Raw genomic sequence first — 16277 nt, 5'->3', positions numbered from 1 at the left:
GTCCATAATATTGTATACAACCAGGGGCTCCTAATTTACATTTGCTAGATCATGTAAATGTCTGTGTATAGCCTTCCTACTCTGTGCCATCTTAAAACAAGAGAGCCTCACCTTGGGAGATCCTGTTAACCCGGGGTTAAATAGTGTCTGATAATTACAGTCAATGTTCAGCAGGATGGAAAAGACTGTTAGACATAACCCCTAGGGAAAAAAGGGGAGTCTCTTTAACGGGGAGAATGGAAAACAAAAGCGTTTGGAAACCGGGAAAAGTCATCAATGATATCGATAGAAAGATCACCGCAGCATCACTGACCCCCAGGGTCAGCGTCATTCAGGCCCTGTGTATGCGTAGAAAGACGGTAGATCCATCTTTGTTCTTTCTCAAAGATGCTGCTTTCACTGGTCTGACTGAGGTGCTCTATTACTGTCCATCTAATATCATTAGGATAGTGGCCACGTTCCAGGAAATGAGCAGTTAGTTTTGTAGTGCTCCTACGGCACCTCACATTGCTGCGGTGCTCACCGATACGCGCCTTTATTTTCCTCATGGTCATTCCCACATATTTAAGATTGCAGGGACAACTAACAAGGTAAATGACAATGCTTGAATTACAATTCGTGTGTCCTCTAAGATGCCAGAGTTTGCCATCCTCCAAATTAAGGGGCAGATTTATGAGGCCCTTGCGCCACGTTTACGCCGCTGTTGCGTCACGCAAGGCGGCGTAAACGTGGCGCATCCCTACGAACGATTTACAACGTGACGCATCTAGGCAGATGCGTCACGTTGTAAAGCCCTGCGCCGCTTGTGGGCGTTCCGGCGCAGGGTGGGTGTTCCAGGGCAGGTGCGCCTCGCAAAAGTGGCTGAGTGAAATCTATGAGATTTCACTCAGTCACTTTTAAGCCAATGCTGCATCAAAAGCCTGCGCCTGCTTGAAGCAGGCGTAGGTCTTGACGCAGCATTGTTAAAATGGGGCACCCCCGAGCCTTGCTGGAGCTGCGTCGCGCTTGCGACGCAACTCCAGCAATGCGCCACATTTCCGGCACAGATGCGTCACGCATCTGTGCCGTTTTTGCACCATGGCTGGCGGAGCTGTGGCGCAATGTGGCGCATGTTAACTGGCGCATCCCTGAGGATGCGCCAGTTAACCTAAATCTGCCCCTAAGTGTTTTAGTTGCCGTTGTAAGGTGGCAAACGCTGCATCCTCTGCATGGGAAATGGCCTATCACGGGGGGTAAGCCCCATGTAGTGAGTACATTATTGTCCTGAATGGTGTGGTTAATTCTAGGACGGGTATGCACAAGAGCATCTTGCAGAATAATTTTGCGTTTATAGGAAAACAACGTTTTTTGCCAATTGCGCCCATTGCTAGTTAGAATTCGCCAATGTTTGCCTATGCAGCAACTCACAGCATTAGATATGTGCTGTAGGTCGTCACAGAGGTCAACGGTGTCTCGGCTTCGTTGTCTTTGCTATAATTTTCCAAAAGGGCTTCCCTATTATTGATCTTAGCTCTCTTACGGCTTTTTTGTAGGATTCTTTTAGGATAACCTCTTGTCAGTAGCTTGTTAATAAGGTCTTCTGCTTGTATATTGAAATCACTCAGGTTACTGCAATTTCTACGAATACGTAGATTTTGGCATGTATATGCTGCAGTCAAACAATAGAAGGTTCATTGTTTACACACAAAAATATCAAATGAAAATACAAAACTTTTACCAATTTTAAAATCAAAAACATGGTATATGCAGTAAGTATGACGTGTGGGAAACTATACATTGGGAAAACTAATCAATAGATTCGTCAGAGGATCAAACAACATAAATCAAGCATCCAACATAAAGTACCTGTGGCCCCATAGGACAATCAATTGATTAAGAAACAACGCACTGAGAGGGATCGCCGTTGGACGGTTCTAGCTGTGATAGAACCTGATCCCCATGGAGGGGATGCTGACAGGAAACTTACTCAGAAAGAGGCATATCTCACTTTGTATTTTAATACTGTGACTGATGGATTAAATTAGATGACTGAACTTTAGAACTTGACACCAGTAAATATGAATATGGTTAAAAACTTTGCATGTGCTTAGTGCACAATTCTGTTTGGGGATCCACAGTTGTCAATGATTCTTGCAAGATATATTTTGGGCAAAAGCGTTTGGACGTACAGACTACATGTCCCACAATGCTTGAGACTAGAGGCTCCAGGATATTAAAGGGCGCTGAGACACCATCGTCCAATCTGCTTCATCGTGGCTGGAAAGGAAGAGGTACAAGTTCCGGGGACTATTAGTTTCATGAAAAGTAGCTGGAGAAAGGCAGTTGGAACCACTATGACCACTTCTTAAAAAGCGCGACAAGGAAAGTAGGTTTCAATCTGTTGCCAAAGCAGACGCCGTGTGTGTGTGTAGATGTTAGAAATAGCTCATAATGGATTTTCAAACAGATGTCCTGCCACATCTGGGGTTGTTCATCTAAACAAGTGAAACTGTCCGTAATGGATCTTTAAATGGGTGGGGATAGTGGTGGAAAGAAGGAACGGAGTTGTACTCTAATGGGAAACAGCTAGACTCAGGAGAATTCCTGTGCAACCGAGTGAGTAGGAAACGTGAACAAGTGGAAATTTGTCTTGGTGACACTGCTGAGGGACGTACTGTCATCTTAGCTTTTGTGGGGCTGTGAAGTTATATAAAGGAAAACCTAATGCTATGTTGAATCAATAGGCCAGGGAAAGTGCTTGGGTAGAGGGATTTATCTTGTAGAGTGCTAAAAAGGGAATTGAAGTGTGCTCCAAGAGATATGGGTAAGGTTAAAAAATGTCGGATATCCTTAAAAGAGGCATTGAAAGACCATAGAAGAGTAATCAAGGAGGGGGCCTGGTAGAGCCTCCAGGAGGCTTGCAGTAGTCTGATTGTGCTGCCTTCAGGAAGGTGGTGAATGTCCCATCTTAGGGAGCTAGTGGATACCGTTGTCTCGCCAGAGGAGTGGGTCAAACATTTTGCATCTATTTATGCTTGAAGGAATGAAGCAGAACATATTTATGTAAACAGGGTCCAGGACAGTTATGGCTCCTCAGCTATGGCGGAGGAGCTTCACCCCACTGCTTTTAAGCAGTGCAATGTAGAAACATAAAATGTTAATAGCTTTGATTTATTATCATTTTATGCTTGTGCCGCTTCGCGGGCAGGTGGGTGGGTGGGGCTGCTCTCCTCTTCAGAGCAGGAGAGGAGTGGTTTGCCCACTCCTGAGTGCACATGACTGTTTGACTGGCCCTCTCTTGCAGCCCAAAACAGTTGTGTGCATTTTCCCTGTTCTCCATGCAGGCTGCATTGCAGCCTGCGTGGAGAACATACCCAGGCCCCATTCCCTGACTGAATGTTGAATCTGGATGCTTAGACCAATCACAATGTTGCATTGCAGCATTGTGATTGGTCAGGGGAGCCTGAGTGCTTACTAATCACAACAGTGCATTGCATTGTTGTGATTGGTCACTGGGGCCTGGCTGTGCTTCCTGTTCCTCGAATTCGACAAGGACCGCAGGAGCAAAGACACAGGACCCAGCGGCAATGTATGTTTATTTTTGGGAGTGATTTTTTTTAATTGTGCACCCCCCACCCCCCCCCCCCTCCCCCCCCACTGTGTGCAACCCATACACACCCCCACCCACCCCCCCAAGCCATGCCGGCCGCCACTGGCCAAGGACAGCAATTTAGTCCATTTACCAGTACCCATGAGCTGAATTGTGACAAGGTTAGAATCACCATTAAAAGTGGAATAAAAGTGAAAGCTCCAGGGCCGGATTGCCTACCTCTAAATATGTTCAGTGATAACATTGACTTCTGGGTACCGTTGGTTACAGATGTTCTAAAAGCTGTGGCAAAGTATGGCCTGCCTCCCACACAAAGTCAGTCTGTGATTTTTTCAATCTTTAACAAGGATTGGCATAGCTAATAGGTCTCGCCTTTGAGACCTTATAAGTGTTTAGCCATGCAACAGTTGCTGTTGCACCAAGGATATTGTGCTGCATAACTAAATACTTATAAGGTCCTAAAAGCGAGACCTACTGGCTATGCCAATGCTTGTTAAAGTGGTGTTCATTTTACTTCTTCAGGACCTCCTTTTGCGTAAGTGCTGAGATTGGCGACGTTTGGAAAGGGTGAGACAAGCATATTTGAAGGGGACTTTTAGCTTTACTCTCTGAGTCTTACAAGACAGGGTTATGTGAAAGCTCAGGTAAAGCATATACAAATCTCTTTAGCCACTCTCCCACCCTGCCCGTCAGAGGTAACGTTTACATTACTGCATTTATATGAACTTTGAATTCCCCATCAATATGCGTATAAAAATAAGGACCGCTAGTCATGAAATTGCTTTCATGCATGTCATGATGTTTCCCCTGCTGACATTATGAATTCTTATTTTTAACAGTCACAAGACTGCCTTGGGACATTAAATTAAACTTTGTGAAATATGGATTCAACACAAGTTATAATACGGTTGTTTCCAAACAACAGATTAGCAGTCTCAAAAAGTGGTTCATTGCGCCTCACCACAAACCATGAAATGACACCCTCATAAGCAATAAAACTTGTGGAATGCGATCAAAGACAAGACATTTTCTTTAGTAGTCATAAAAATGCTATTAAAATATGACATTTATGATTTACCTGAATCTGTGTCTAAAACTTTGGCTTCAACCCAGCACTGTCCCTCTTCTATGTTGGGTTACAAAATGTCAAAAGTGTACTAACACCCATTGGTGTCCTGGGATTATATATGTAGATGAACAACATTGCGAGAGAGCGACAAAAAGTAATATTTTAGCAAAATGGTACGTATGTATCCTTAAGCATGATGGCAAGGCACTGGTTCTTTGCAACATGAACAAAGGAGTGTCCAACTGCTCTTGCCACTATGTGCCTATTTGGACTATATTGGTAACTTTTCACTTGTAAGTAGGCAGGACTCCCTGCTGATAAAAGGTAGGGTGGACAATGCAGAGACTCTTGAACAATATTCTTTTGCTAATAAAGAGCCAATAAACCACCCTCTGTACAGGGGAAATATGAATTCATATAGCAGGGAACAATATAGGTCATGCACTCAGATTTTGTGACCGCTGTAGTTTAGATAACTAGTACTAAGAAAACACCAAGAATAACACATTACACTGGTCCAGCGGAGAAAGAATAGCTTGGACTACAGATTCCGACAATGCTCAGGAGTGTTGGACATATGTTAGACAGCAACGTTTAAAAAAACACAGATGAAGAAATGGTATTGTTAAGTTTTGGAATAAATTACTGTTGATCATGATACCTGGGCTTTTCACCTATAAACTGGGTTAGGTAGAGTACCCAGGAGTATGCGCCATTAATCATTGGTCCAAGCTTTTGAGAAATCTCCAGGCATAAATATGTGCATCCTACCAGAACTTATATTTGTGGAATGGTTTTCTCTTTCATCTGCATAAGTCACAAAAGTAAAACTAAATGTACTGAGCAGATGGGCCACACAGTTGGCGTAGGTATTAAATAATATCTGTATGTATCAATAAGGACTAGCTAAGGTTAAGAGAAGTAGGAGACTCAGAGCAGTCTCCTACGGTGGGCCCGATGATGAAGCATGCCACCGACTAGGTCGGTGGGTGAGGGCTTTATAAGGAAAACAACGTTTCTCCTTATTTGACGTACTGCGCTGAGTCTCCTACTTCTCTTAACCTTAGCTAGTCCTTATTGATACATACATATAACCCAGGGGATACGGTCTAGCCTATCTAGTCCTCTCTCTCTCATTGATTAAAGCATTAAATAATATCTGGCTTACTGCTGAGCTCTGGGGAACGCCACAAAGTAAAGAAATAGATGTTTTTTCTATTTCTTTAGTTTTGGTATAAATGCGGCATCCATGCTTTACTTTTAACATTAAAAGTAAAGCGCGGGTGCCGCGATTATACCAAAAGTAAAGAAATAGATGTTTTTTCTATTCCTTTACTTTTGGTATAATCGCGGCACCTGCACTTTACTCATAACATTAAAAGTAAAGCGTGGGTGCTGCGATTATACCAAAAGTAAAGGAATAGAAAAAAAATCTATTTCTTTACTTTTGCTATGATCGCGGCACCCACACTTTACTTTTAACATTAAAAGTAAAGTGCGGGTGCCGCGATTATACTATAAGTAAAGAAATAGATGTTTTTTTCAGTTTTTTTACTTTTGGTATAATCGCGGCACCCGCGCTTTACTTGTAACATTAAAAGTAAAGCGCAGGTGTCACGAATATACCAAAAGTAAAGAAATAGAAAAAAAAATCTATTTCTTTACTTTTGTTATTATCGCAGCACCCGCGCTTTACTTTTAATGTTTAAAGTAAAGCGTGGGTGCTGCGATTATAGCAAAAGTAAAGAAATAGTTATTTTTTTCCATTTCTTTACTTTTGGTATAATCGTGGCACCCGCGCTTCACTTATAACATTAAAAGTAAAGCGTGGTTATACGTATAGTAAAGAAAAAACAAGCATTGGCCGCGCACGCGAGAGGGGCTGCGAGAGGCGATATGTGGTCGGGAAAGGGGAGAAGCTGGAGTTTTGTGCTTGCGAAAGTGAAAATTATCGCAATCAGGTGCTGAAAGCTGGCAGCTGCACGCGCGCTCGCGCCCGTATCCGCAAGCTGGTGGCCAGCAAAAGTCTCTAGTGGCACTTTTTAAAGCCACTCACTAAATGTCTCGCCATACAGCGCATGCGCTGGCTCTAGCGAGACCTAAAAAGGGCGATCAGTGTGAGTCAAGTTGTTATAGGCCGATCTCCCTATTACACTCTTATTTTAAGATGATAGGGAGCATTCTACTGACAGTACTAAAGGTCTGCACTGAAGAAAAGAGCATTATTTGCAATGTTCAGCATGGTTTCCGGAAGTAATTAGGCATTATAGACCCGTGTTTAAATCTGTACCTCATTATTAGTAAGTACACCCTGGCCAAAAAAGGATTCCTATACTTGGCCTATATGGATCTGTCATATGCTTTTGACAATGTTAACCACTGTAAATTATGGGCCCTTATGATGAATATGGATGGAGAGGAGCATATTATACAGTTTCTATGACAATCATATATGGGGACAACTGCATGTGTCAGATACAGACGAAAGAGAGTGTGCAATAAGCTTTTTAATGTGGAAAAAGGGGTGAGGCAGGGCTGCATTTTAGCCCCATTCTTATTTAATTTATATATTAATAATATCAAGAAATGTTATGGTTCAGAGAGCTTGTGATACGCCACAGGTAGGGTCCGTCCATTGCTCATCCTGTTAAATTTGGATGATGCAACCTTGATGACTCGTATGGGGAATGACCTTCAAACACCACTTGGAAATTTCACTATATTCATGGATGATTTGGGGCTGAGTGAATCAAGGAAAGTCTTTTAGAATGACCACTGGTACTGCCAGGAAAAAGAATGGTCCATACATTCTTAAAGGTAAAAAGATGACGTCTACTGATACAGTTTCCTATCTGAGCCTACTATATAGTTCCCACAACAAGTGGAAATATTTGCTGCTAGCAAGGACAATGTGCTTTGAAAGATATACAGAAGCTTTATTTAGATTTGTCATAAAGCCTGGTACAAAACCATTGACAATGATTTTCACCATATGCAGCAGTAAATGTTTTTCTGGGGTATGGTATGTTGCGGGATTATAGGGGTGGATGGATGTGAATTAGGGGTGTGCAGAACTTGTGGAGTTTCTCTCCATGGAATTCTGCGGAGCTACATGAAACCTCCACAAGATTCTCTGGAGTTCCATGAATGGGCATAAAACGGCAAGTTGTGCTGATTTTTAGCCCCAGGAGCTTGTTCAGTGCAGAAAACCTAATGTGACTGGCACCACGTAGTGTGCCTAAGTGCGCTGTTTCTGAGGTTGGTTTTTTTCAACTAGAATTCCAGTGGCAGCATTCCCACTGCGAACGGTCACAACCTCCTTGTTGTGAAAATCCAGATGGGTTACCTCCTAGCACCCAAAAATCGCACAGGGGTTGCCAATTCTCGCTCGCCAACTTACAATCATGAGAAAAAACTCAGCCATATGTAAGTTGACGGAAACTGGTTAGAATTCTGCGTTACATTTGCAATGCGGAGTGGCCAAAGCTCCACCAACTACGCCAGTGGAATGGAATGTATCACTCATCCCTCCAGCAATTAGAAAACAAATGTTTGTAACGAATTTTGTGGTTCCCACAAGTTACTCAAATTTGTCATGAAGAACTGGGTCATGTCATACATCGAGGACGGGCTCACCTACCACCTTTACTCCTATGGCGAGCTGTATGTATAAAGTCGGCTACTTCTTTGAATAGGATTATCCAGGGCTGTCTGCCATTGGATGGTGTAGGTACACTCCCCTAGGTAAATTATACTAGCAATACGTTTGAGAAGATGGAAAACATAGAATTATTTTCAGAACCAAACACGTTAGATGGTGTGAAGCGGAGGGACTTGAAAGCGAGATTAACTGATCTTTCTAGGCGAAAGAGGGAGAATACTGAACTAAAATAATTAAGGTGATAGCTCACACCCTTTTGATGACCCGGCCAGGTATCCAACCTTACATTATATTTATTACAAATGTGTTTCACAGGTTTTTATTATAAATTTCCTTAATATTGAACACCATTTGTTTGCTTTTATTGACGCAGGCTCAACCGGTATGCATCACCTGCCTACCCCTGCGATAACGTTTCAGAGCAATCCACTTTACATGGTTTTTATATATCACACCAAGACGAGAGTTTATTATAGCGCTACTCAAACATTTACATTTTGTTTAGCACACACCAGCTTTGGTATATCTACAACAACTGCAGTCAATTTATTTTGTGCTATTATGTATCAAATGTTTTAGTGCAGGTTAGGAAGATTAGCAAAGGTTTAACAGTGGTTAGGCGAAAATGCTCTTAATTATTATGAGACTAATAAGCTATTTTAATGTGAGTAATATATATATATATATACACACACACAAACACATATCTGGTTTACAAATATAAAACCCATTTCTGAATTGATCTGTATCCTTGGCCCTGGTAGAGCAAATTTGAGCTGTATTGAGAGTTCGATGATCGACTGTTTATATTACAGTAGGAATGATGATTAATGTTAAATATTTTTGGGATGAACTGGTTTGATATAGTTTATATTAAGTGTATGCTGTGAATTTTATTATAACTTGTTTTATTGTGCCTTTATGTTTTTTCTGAAACCGAATTAAGTATATTGAATTGAACTGAACTTGAAAAACCATTACGGTGCACACGTCTCACAAGACTGCCTTCGGCTGTTTCCCTTCCTTCAAAGTCAAACCATTATGTAAATTCCAGAGGCCGTCATGCCTCTGGCAAGTATTTTCCTAGGAGGAAATAGCAGCAGTATTGCCGCATTCTATTGTCTTGGCCCATTATAAATTGTAAATGTATATTTTGCCAAGAGGGTACTCTTTTTCTCATTAATCCATTCAATCGCCTGGATTCTTACCATTCATCGATTATAATTTTACTTGACCAAAGGTGTGATAAATATTTTAATACATCTACAGATAAAATATATTGGGCATATAAAAATCAAAAGGAGTCTGTCTACACGGTGGAAACAACTGCCTATGCACTGCTTCAAAAACTGCAGCAGGAGAAGATTGACGAAGCGCATAAAATCGTCGAATGGCTGATATCGCGGAGAGACTTCGGAGGTGGTTACTCTTCTACACAGGTAGGAAAATAATACTAAATGTGGTTGCCAATGAGCACTAGTGCGGTGTGTCTGTCTGCCTTGGTTGAGTTCTAAAAGTTGCAAAACACTAAAGAGAGGCAACTTGGAATACATGGACCTGGGAACTACTGCCGCGAAAGAGAACCACCACTTATTATTAGAAAACAGTGTTCAATGTTCCATTGGGTGGCGTGAAGGCCACGAGCCACTATGGAGATCCAGAATTATACGTTTGTCAAGAACAACCACATTATGGCAGCATTATGTTTAGATGCTGCACCAGTCCCCATGCAGGTGAAATGGGCACGAGACCTGAATGATGCATAGGATTATTGAGGAGCGATCACAGGTCCCTAGGGGAGTTATATGTGATGTTACAAGTGATATTACTGATGATTTTATACTGGACGACATCCCTGGTGTGCTCAGTGAGGTCATGAGTAGTGCCTTGAGTGCCTTGAGATTTACTGTGGTGTCTTTATTCACGACTTTTCAAGTGCCACGTGTTAATTTTACTGCTCCTCAAATTACGTTTTTATTTAATTGAAAGTTATTTTATTAACATACAGCAGTATTTCTGTGTGGGCGACAACTTTAACATGCACACAACCAAAATATTCATGAGGTTCATTATAAAATGCAAGTCATAACTATACAACCTCAATGAACTGCTTTAAGTGTAGAGCATGCATTGACCTACACTGTCTGTAGCACTCAGATGCCACACGCTCAGCTTTGTGCCATATATTTATCTGTCATATCGGGGATGGGGTTAGGCCTCATAAAGCAAATAAATTAACTGTGCCTTACTCAGATGCACAAAACGCAGTCCAAAGACTGCAGCTTTAGACTATATAGAGCATGGTTGGGTTACTCACGCTTCATAACATTTTCTTAATACACCACGTAAGCACAGAGGACTGAAAGAGAATTAGTGGGCGGCATATAGGAGCAAAGTGCTGGAAGCTGAACTGGCCCCTATTGACTGAATTGTTCAACTGTTGGATACTGGCTAAACCGACTTGACCAACTCACTGTAGGGATCCTATCCTAGAATTTGAAAAACCAGCCAAGAAATATGAAGCTTTTTGATAATACAAAAAAACATATTTTGATAGTACACTTTGGCTTAAAAATGCCATATTTTTCATGATGTGGCACTGTGAAAATGCCATCTTAAAAGCACCATATTTGGAATTATCTGGCAGGAGGTGATATCCGACTATACCAACTCTATGTCCTACATAGTATTTTGTATTTTTGTTTCCAGTGGAATTCACAGAATGTGTTTCAAAGCGGGCACATGTTTAGGAAATGAGCTTCTAGCTCTTATGAAACATATATCCAGTTTGTCAACTGAATTGGCATCCTGAAAAATGAAAAAATATTTACATAGACTATAAAACATTGGGGGGCATGGCCAAGATGGTGGTCGCATCAGATACTCTTTAAGCGAGCTCCGAGCTGGGCCCAAACTGAATCCTGCTACAGCTGCAGCATCTCACCTGCCGACATTCCCTTTCGCCCGTGCTGACCTGTTTATGTCCTGATACAGTACAGGACTACTGGAACTACAGCTTGGGGTCTAGCAAGGAATGACCAGAGACAACACTGGGGTGTGATGCCTGTAGTCAGGGGCGCAACTAGATCCGAACTTCAGGGGCGTGGCTAAGACTCCTGTTAAAAGATGTAAGCCTGAGGCGTCTGATAGAAAACTGCCTTTATTCACTGCTCCGCTCTCCAGCAATGACAATCACCTCACATGAACATTCTAAGAGCAGCTTCACAGGAAGCTACCTAGTGCGCTACCACCATGGGGGTGGTTGGAACATACCAAGGTGGGCACGTTGTAAATAGGTGTATATAATAACATAACTTTGTAATTAAGAGTATTTATAATAACACAAGATTGTAACACATCTTCCCCCCTTATAACCATTGCAATAAATAGCTTCCCTCAATACAGTCTAGCATAACATGTGTCCCGGAGGAGGTTCATTTGTAAACAATAAAGTCTTTATGCCAACCAGGTGTCTTGCATGTTCTTTGGGTAGAGGTGACGTCAGATAAGTGTTCAGAGCTGGGAAGGTTTTGGGTCTGTCTATTTTGTTCTTATTGAGCTCTTACTAGTCTGTCCATGCTCCACATTTGGTCATCATCTAGAATGACCGTGTTTCTTTTGACTGCTGTTATGCACCTAGGTTTGGAAAACTTGCTTTCAGGATTGCTACATCTTGGATTTTTATGCAAACCCATTCACCCACCTTCCATTTTGGGTTCTTAGTGCCATGCTTGGAGTCATAACGCTCTTTGTATTTGTTTTGATGGTCTTGAACTCTGTCAGTGAAAGCACTCATGTCCCTGGTGATGAGTGTTCCCCCCCTAATCAATTTGGGAAGAACTTGGTACAGGGTTTTCTCCCTCTTAATGCTGAGAAAGGAGAGACACCTGTAATTTGGTTGGGTGTGGTGTGGTAGGCCCATAACATCTCCTGAAGACCTTGTTCAATGGGAATGTTGTTATTACTGGATAATTGGATTCCGCCTTTAACCATCCGGTTCATCCTTTCTACCAACCCGTTGGCACTGGGACAGTACAGAGGTGAGGTGATGTGTTTTATATTTAGGTTGTTGAGAAACTCTGTCATGTTATGGGAAACAAACTGGACCCCGTTGTCAGTGACTATGGATGCAGGTATGCCTTCCGTAGCAAAGGTGTCTCTAAGGAATTGAATTACAGATGCGGTGGTTATCTGGTTGACCACTGTCCAATGCGAGTGGTAGTCAGTTAGGACCATGGCAAATTTCTTAACTAAGGAAAGGGGAAGGTGTCTATACAGTCTGTAGTGCAAGTGGATTAGAACAGGGTAGCCTGGTGGTCACCCTGGGAATCCATTTTGTTGGATTTAATGCCCTCACACACCCTTTCAGGTGTCATGCTTCATCATTTGGGCCTGCTCCTCGTTGGGTCGGCGGTGCAATACCCAACGGGCAACACCTCATAGAGGGGCTCTTTGGCGGAGATCTTTTTCCAACTGCCGTATAGATGAAGTGCGGGTATGGGGCCAGGATTCAGGGTAGACGTAGTGGAGTGAGGTAAAATAAAGCTAGTGGTACCGGAGACACTTTATTCAGGAGGGCCACTGCTCTCTTCTGGAGTGTGTTAGAGTCAGGACTCTAACACACTCCAGAAGAGAGCAGGAAACATCACTTTCCACTACTCTCCTCTAGGAAATTGTTTTTAACTAAAGCAGTGGCCCTCCTGAATAAAGTGTCTCCGGTACCACTAGCTTTATTTTACCTCACTCCACTACGTCTACCCTGAATCCTGGCCCCATACCCGCACTTCATCTATACGGCAGTTGGAAAAAGATCTCCGCCAAAGAGCCCCTCTATGAGGTGTTGCCCGTTGGGTATTGCACCGCCGACCCAACGAGGAGCAGGCCCAAATGATGAAGCATGACACCTGAAAGGGTGTGTGAGGGCATTAAATCCAACAAAATGGATTCCCAGGGTGACCACCAGGCTACCCTGTTCTAATCCACTTGCACTACAGACTGTATAGACACCTTCCCCTTTCCTTAGGAACATCGCGACAATCTTTGTATTCTGTGTTAATTGGGCATGTCGTGTATGGACCTTCTGCTCCGATAAGAGCAGTAATAGCCCAAGACTCCTCTCTTTTGATACTAAATTTCTTAACTACCCTCGGTAGATTAAGTGGACCTATTATGTCAAGGGCAATCTTTTCTCATGGTTTACTAGGAACAGGAAGCGGGAAAATTGGAACCTTCCTAGGTATCTTTGACTTGTCACTACTACTGCATGCTTTGCAAAGCTTTACTTTCTCTTCTACAAGAGTGTCCATGTTGGGGAACCAGTAGCTTTCACGTAATCTCGCCTTAGTTAAGCTTCTCCCCAAATGACCTTCGTGTACTAGGTCTATAATTTTGTTTCCTAACGCTTCAGGTGGGATTAATTTGTCCTTTCTAAACAATAATTCTTTATCTATGCAAAGTTCATTGCGAGCCTCCCAAAATTTCCTTGTGTCAGCATTCAATTGTTCTTGAGACTCGGGCCATCCCTGTAACGTGTATGACTTGAGTTGTGTCATAGTGCTATCAGAGCTCATGTGGTCCAACCATTCTTTTGAAGTAATGGTTGATAGTTCAATCTGAAGGATGGGGTATTCGCCTACCTCAAATTGTTCTTCCCTATTGAGTGGGCTCCTAGAAAGGAAGTCTGCTGCAGAGTTTTGTGTACCTGGCACATATTCTAATTTGAAACAAAACCCTTCAAACCCCAAAATCCACTTTGTAATTCGAGGGGTGTTACAAGAGTTGTTCTTGGGATTGAACATGAATACCAAGGGCTTATGATCAGTTTGAATACAAAACTGTATACCCCACAAGAAGAATTTAAAGTGTTTTACCCCCAAAAAACAAGCCAAGGCTTCTCTTTCCACCACTGAGTAGTTCAACTCCGCTTTGCTTAGGGGTCGTGAAGCAAATGCCACAATTCTCTCTTTGCCTTTAATAACTTGTGACAAAGTTGCCCCCAACCCTTTTCCGCTTGCGTCTGTGGTGAGGATGGTTTTTCTGTTATGCTCAAAATTGCACAGATATGGGGCAGAAATAATGTTCTCTTTTACTTCTGTAAATGCACGTTGGTGTTCTTCCGACCATTGATATGGTACATTCCTTTTTGTTAGTTCCTTTAGGTTAGCAGTGATTTCTGCAAAATGATTAACGTATTTTGCCATGTATTCTGCCAGTCCTAGAAAAGATTTTAGTTCTTCCTTTTTGGTCGGTGCAGGGGCATCCTTTACGGCCTCGACCAAGCAAAATTTAGGTTTGAACCCATCTCTTGAGATACAATGTCCTAGGTATTCCACCGATTCCACTCCCAGTTTGCACTTTTCCTGTTTGAGGTTGAGACCCGCATCCTTGAATTTCGAAAGGACTTGTCTTAGGTTATGGTCATGCTCCTTTTCGTTTGCACCGTAGATTAGAACATCATCCTGAAAGCAGAGTGTCTTAGGTATACCATCCAGAATGCGCTGCATAATTTTTTGGAATACGGCAGCCGCCGATGCTAGCCCGAATGGTATGCGGGAGAACATGAAGGTTCCCAAGGGAGTGGTGAATGCCGTTAGTCTCCTGGATTCTTGATGTAACTCCACCTGATGATACGCCATGGATAGGTCTAACACGCTGAAATGAGTGGCCTTCCCCATGGTGCTCAACATTTCATGGATGCGTGGCAAGGGATGTCTTTCTACTAGGATGCTGTTATTCAGATCTCGGAGGTCAATGCACACCCTAATGTCCTGACTATTACCCTTCCTGGCGATAACAATGGGTGCTACCCATTCTGTACAATCCACAGGTTCAATGATCTTCAAGTCTTCTAGTCTGTTTAGTTCTTTCCTTAGGGGTTCCCACATCAAGTGGGGAATAGGTCTGGTTTTGTGCACCACCGGTTTAGCATTGTGTTTCAACTTGATTTTATGTTGATAGCCTTTAAGCAACCCTAACTTTTCCAAGAAGACTTCCTTGAATTCTCTAATGATATCCTCATAGTCACTTCCAGGGTTGGTGCACAATACTTGTTCCGGATGATTGGGGTCTAATTTAATTCCCAATTCTTTCTGGTGTCGCCACCCTAATAAGTTCGATCCCTTTTCCACAATGTAAACTTTGCCTACCGTGGTGCGGTCCTTGAAGACAATTATGGATCTGAGCATTCCCTTCATTGGAGTAGGGTCTTTATTATATCCACTAGGATTTATGTCTGCTTTTGTTGGTTTCTTTTGTTCTTGGCCCATTATGGCTATGAATTCAGAGTAATTCACCAGGGTGTATGGGAGCAAGAGTCTGCGAACATTTTAATCTTCTTTCCGTCAATGTTGACTTCACATTCTCGATATTCTTGTTTCCCCTCCCCCACTTCATTGACTTGTAGAATTATTTTCTTCACTTGGGCCTTGTCTTCCCCTTGGTTGCTCCATGTTTTCTTTGGAAAGCATCCACACAACCTTGCCAGGTGCCCTTTCTTGTTACACTTCCTGCACCACGCCGACTTTGCTTGACATCTGGGGTCATTTGCTAAGTGATTGTTGCTTCCACAGCGGTAGCATTTTAATCTTGAACCTTCTGAATCACTTGTATGGCTTTGTCCCATATCCTTCTTGTTTTGTGGTTTGTGAGTATCTCCTTTGATTTCGCATATTTCATTTTCTTCTTCCGTGTTGTTTATTTCCGCTACTTTGTTCTCTATGTTGTTCATTTCTTTGATACACACGTCGGTATGTTCAATGGACTTTGCCATTTTAACTGCTTCCTGTAGGTCTGGTTGCTTATGCAAAAGCTTCTTCTGTATCTCTTTATTATTTGTACAACAAACTAGCTGGTCTCTGATTAAAGAGTCATTTAAGTCCTTGAAGTCACACAATTTGCTGAGACCCCTTAGTATAGCTACATATGTTGAAACACTCTCTTGCTTCCCTTGTACGTGGCTG

The 16277-nt window shown here is 42.4% G+C and overlaps 1 protein-coding gene across 3 annotated transcripts in view; it reads left to right on the top strand.

The window, feature by feature from the left end:
* The window catches only part of LOC147748145 (complement C3-like), a 1551795-nt gene that overhangs the window by 1333142 nt on the left and 202376 nt on the right, over positions 1-16277 (top strand). For all 3 annotated transcript variants that reach the window (XM_086959014.1, XM_086959019.1, XM_086959009.1), the window contains one exon: positions 9589-9758. In XM_086959014.1, coding sequence (XP_086815140.1) covers positions 9589-9758 — 170 coding nt within the window. The remainder of the gene's footprint in view (positions 1-9588; positions 9759-16277) is intronic.

The sequence above is a fragment of the Lissotriton vulgaris genome, chromosome 1_1 (genome assembly GCF_964263255.1).
Source record: "Lissotriton vulgaris chromosome 1_1, aLisVul1.2, whole genome shotgun sequence".
Lineage (NCBI taxonomy): Eukaryota > Metazoa > Chordata > Amphibia > Caudata > Salamandridae > Lissotriton > Lissotriton vulgaris.
Note: the sequence above shows the minus strand (reverse complement) of the source record. Positions and strands in the feature narration are given on the sequence as shown.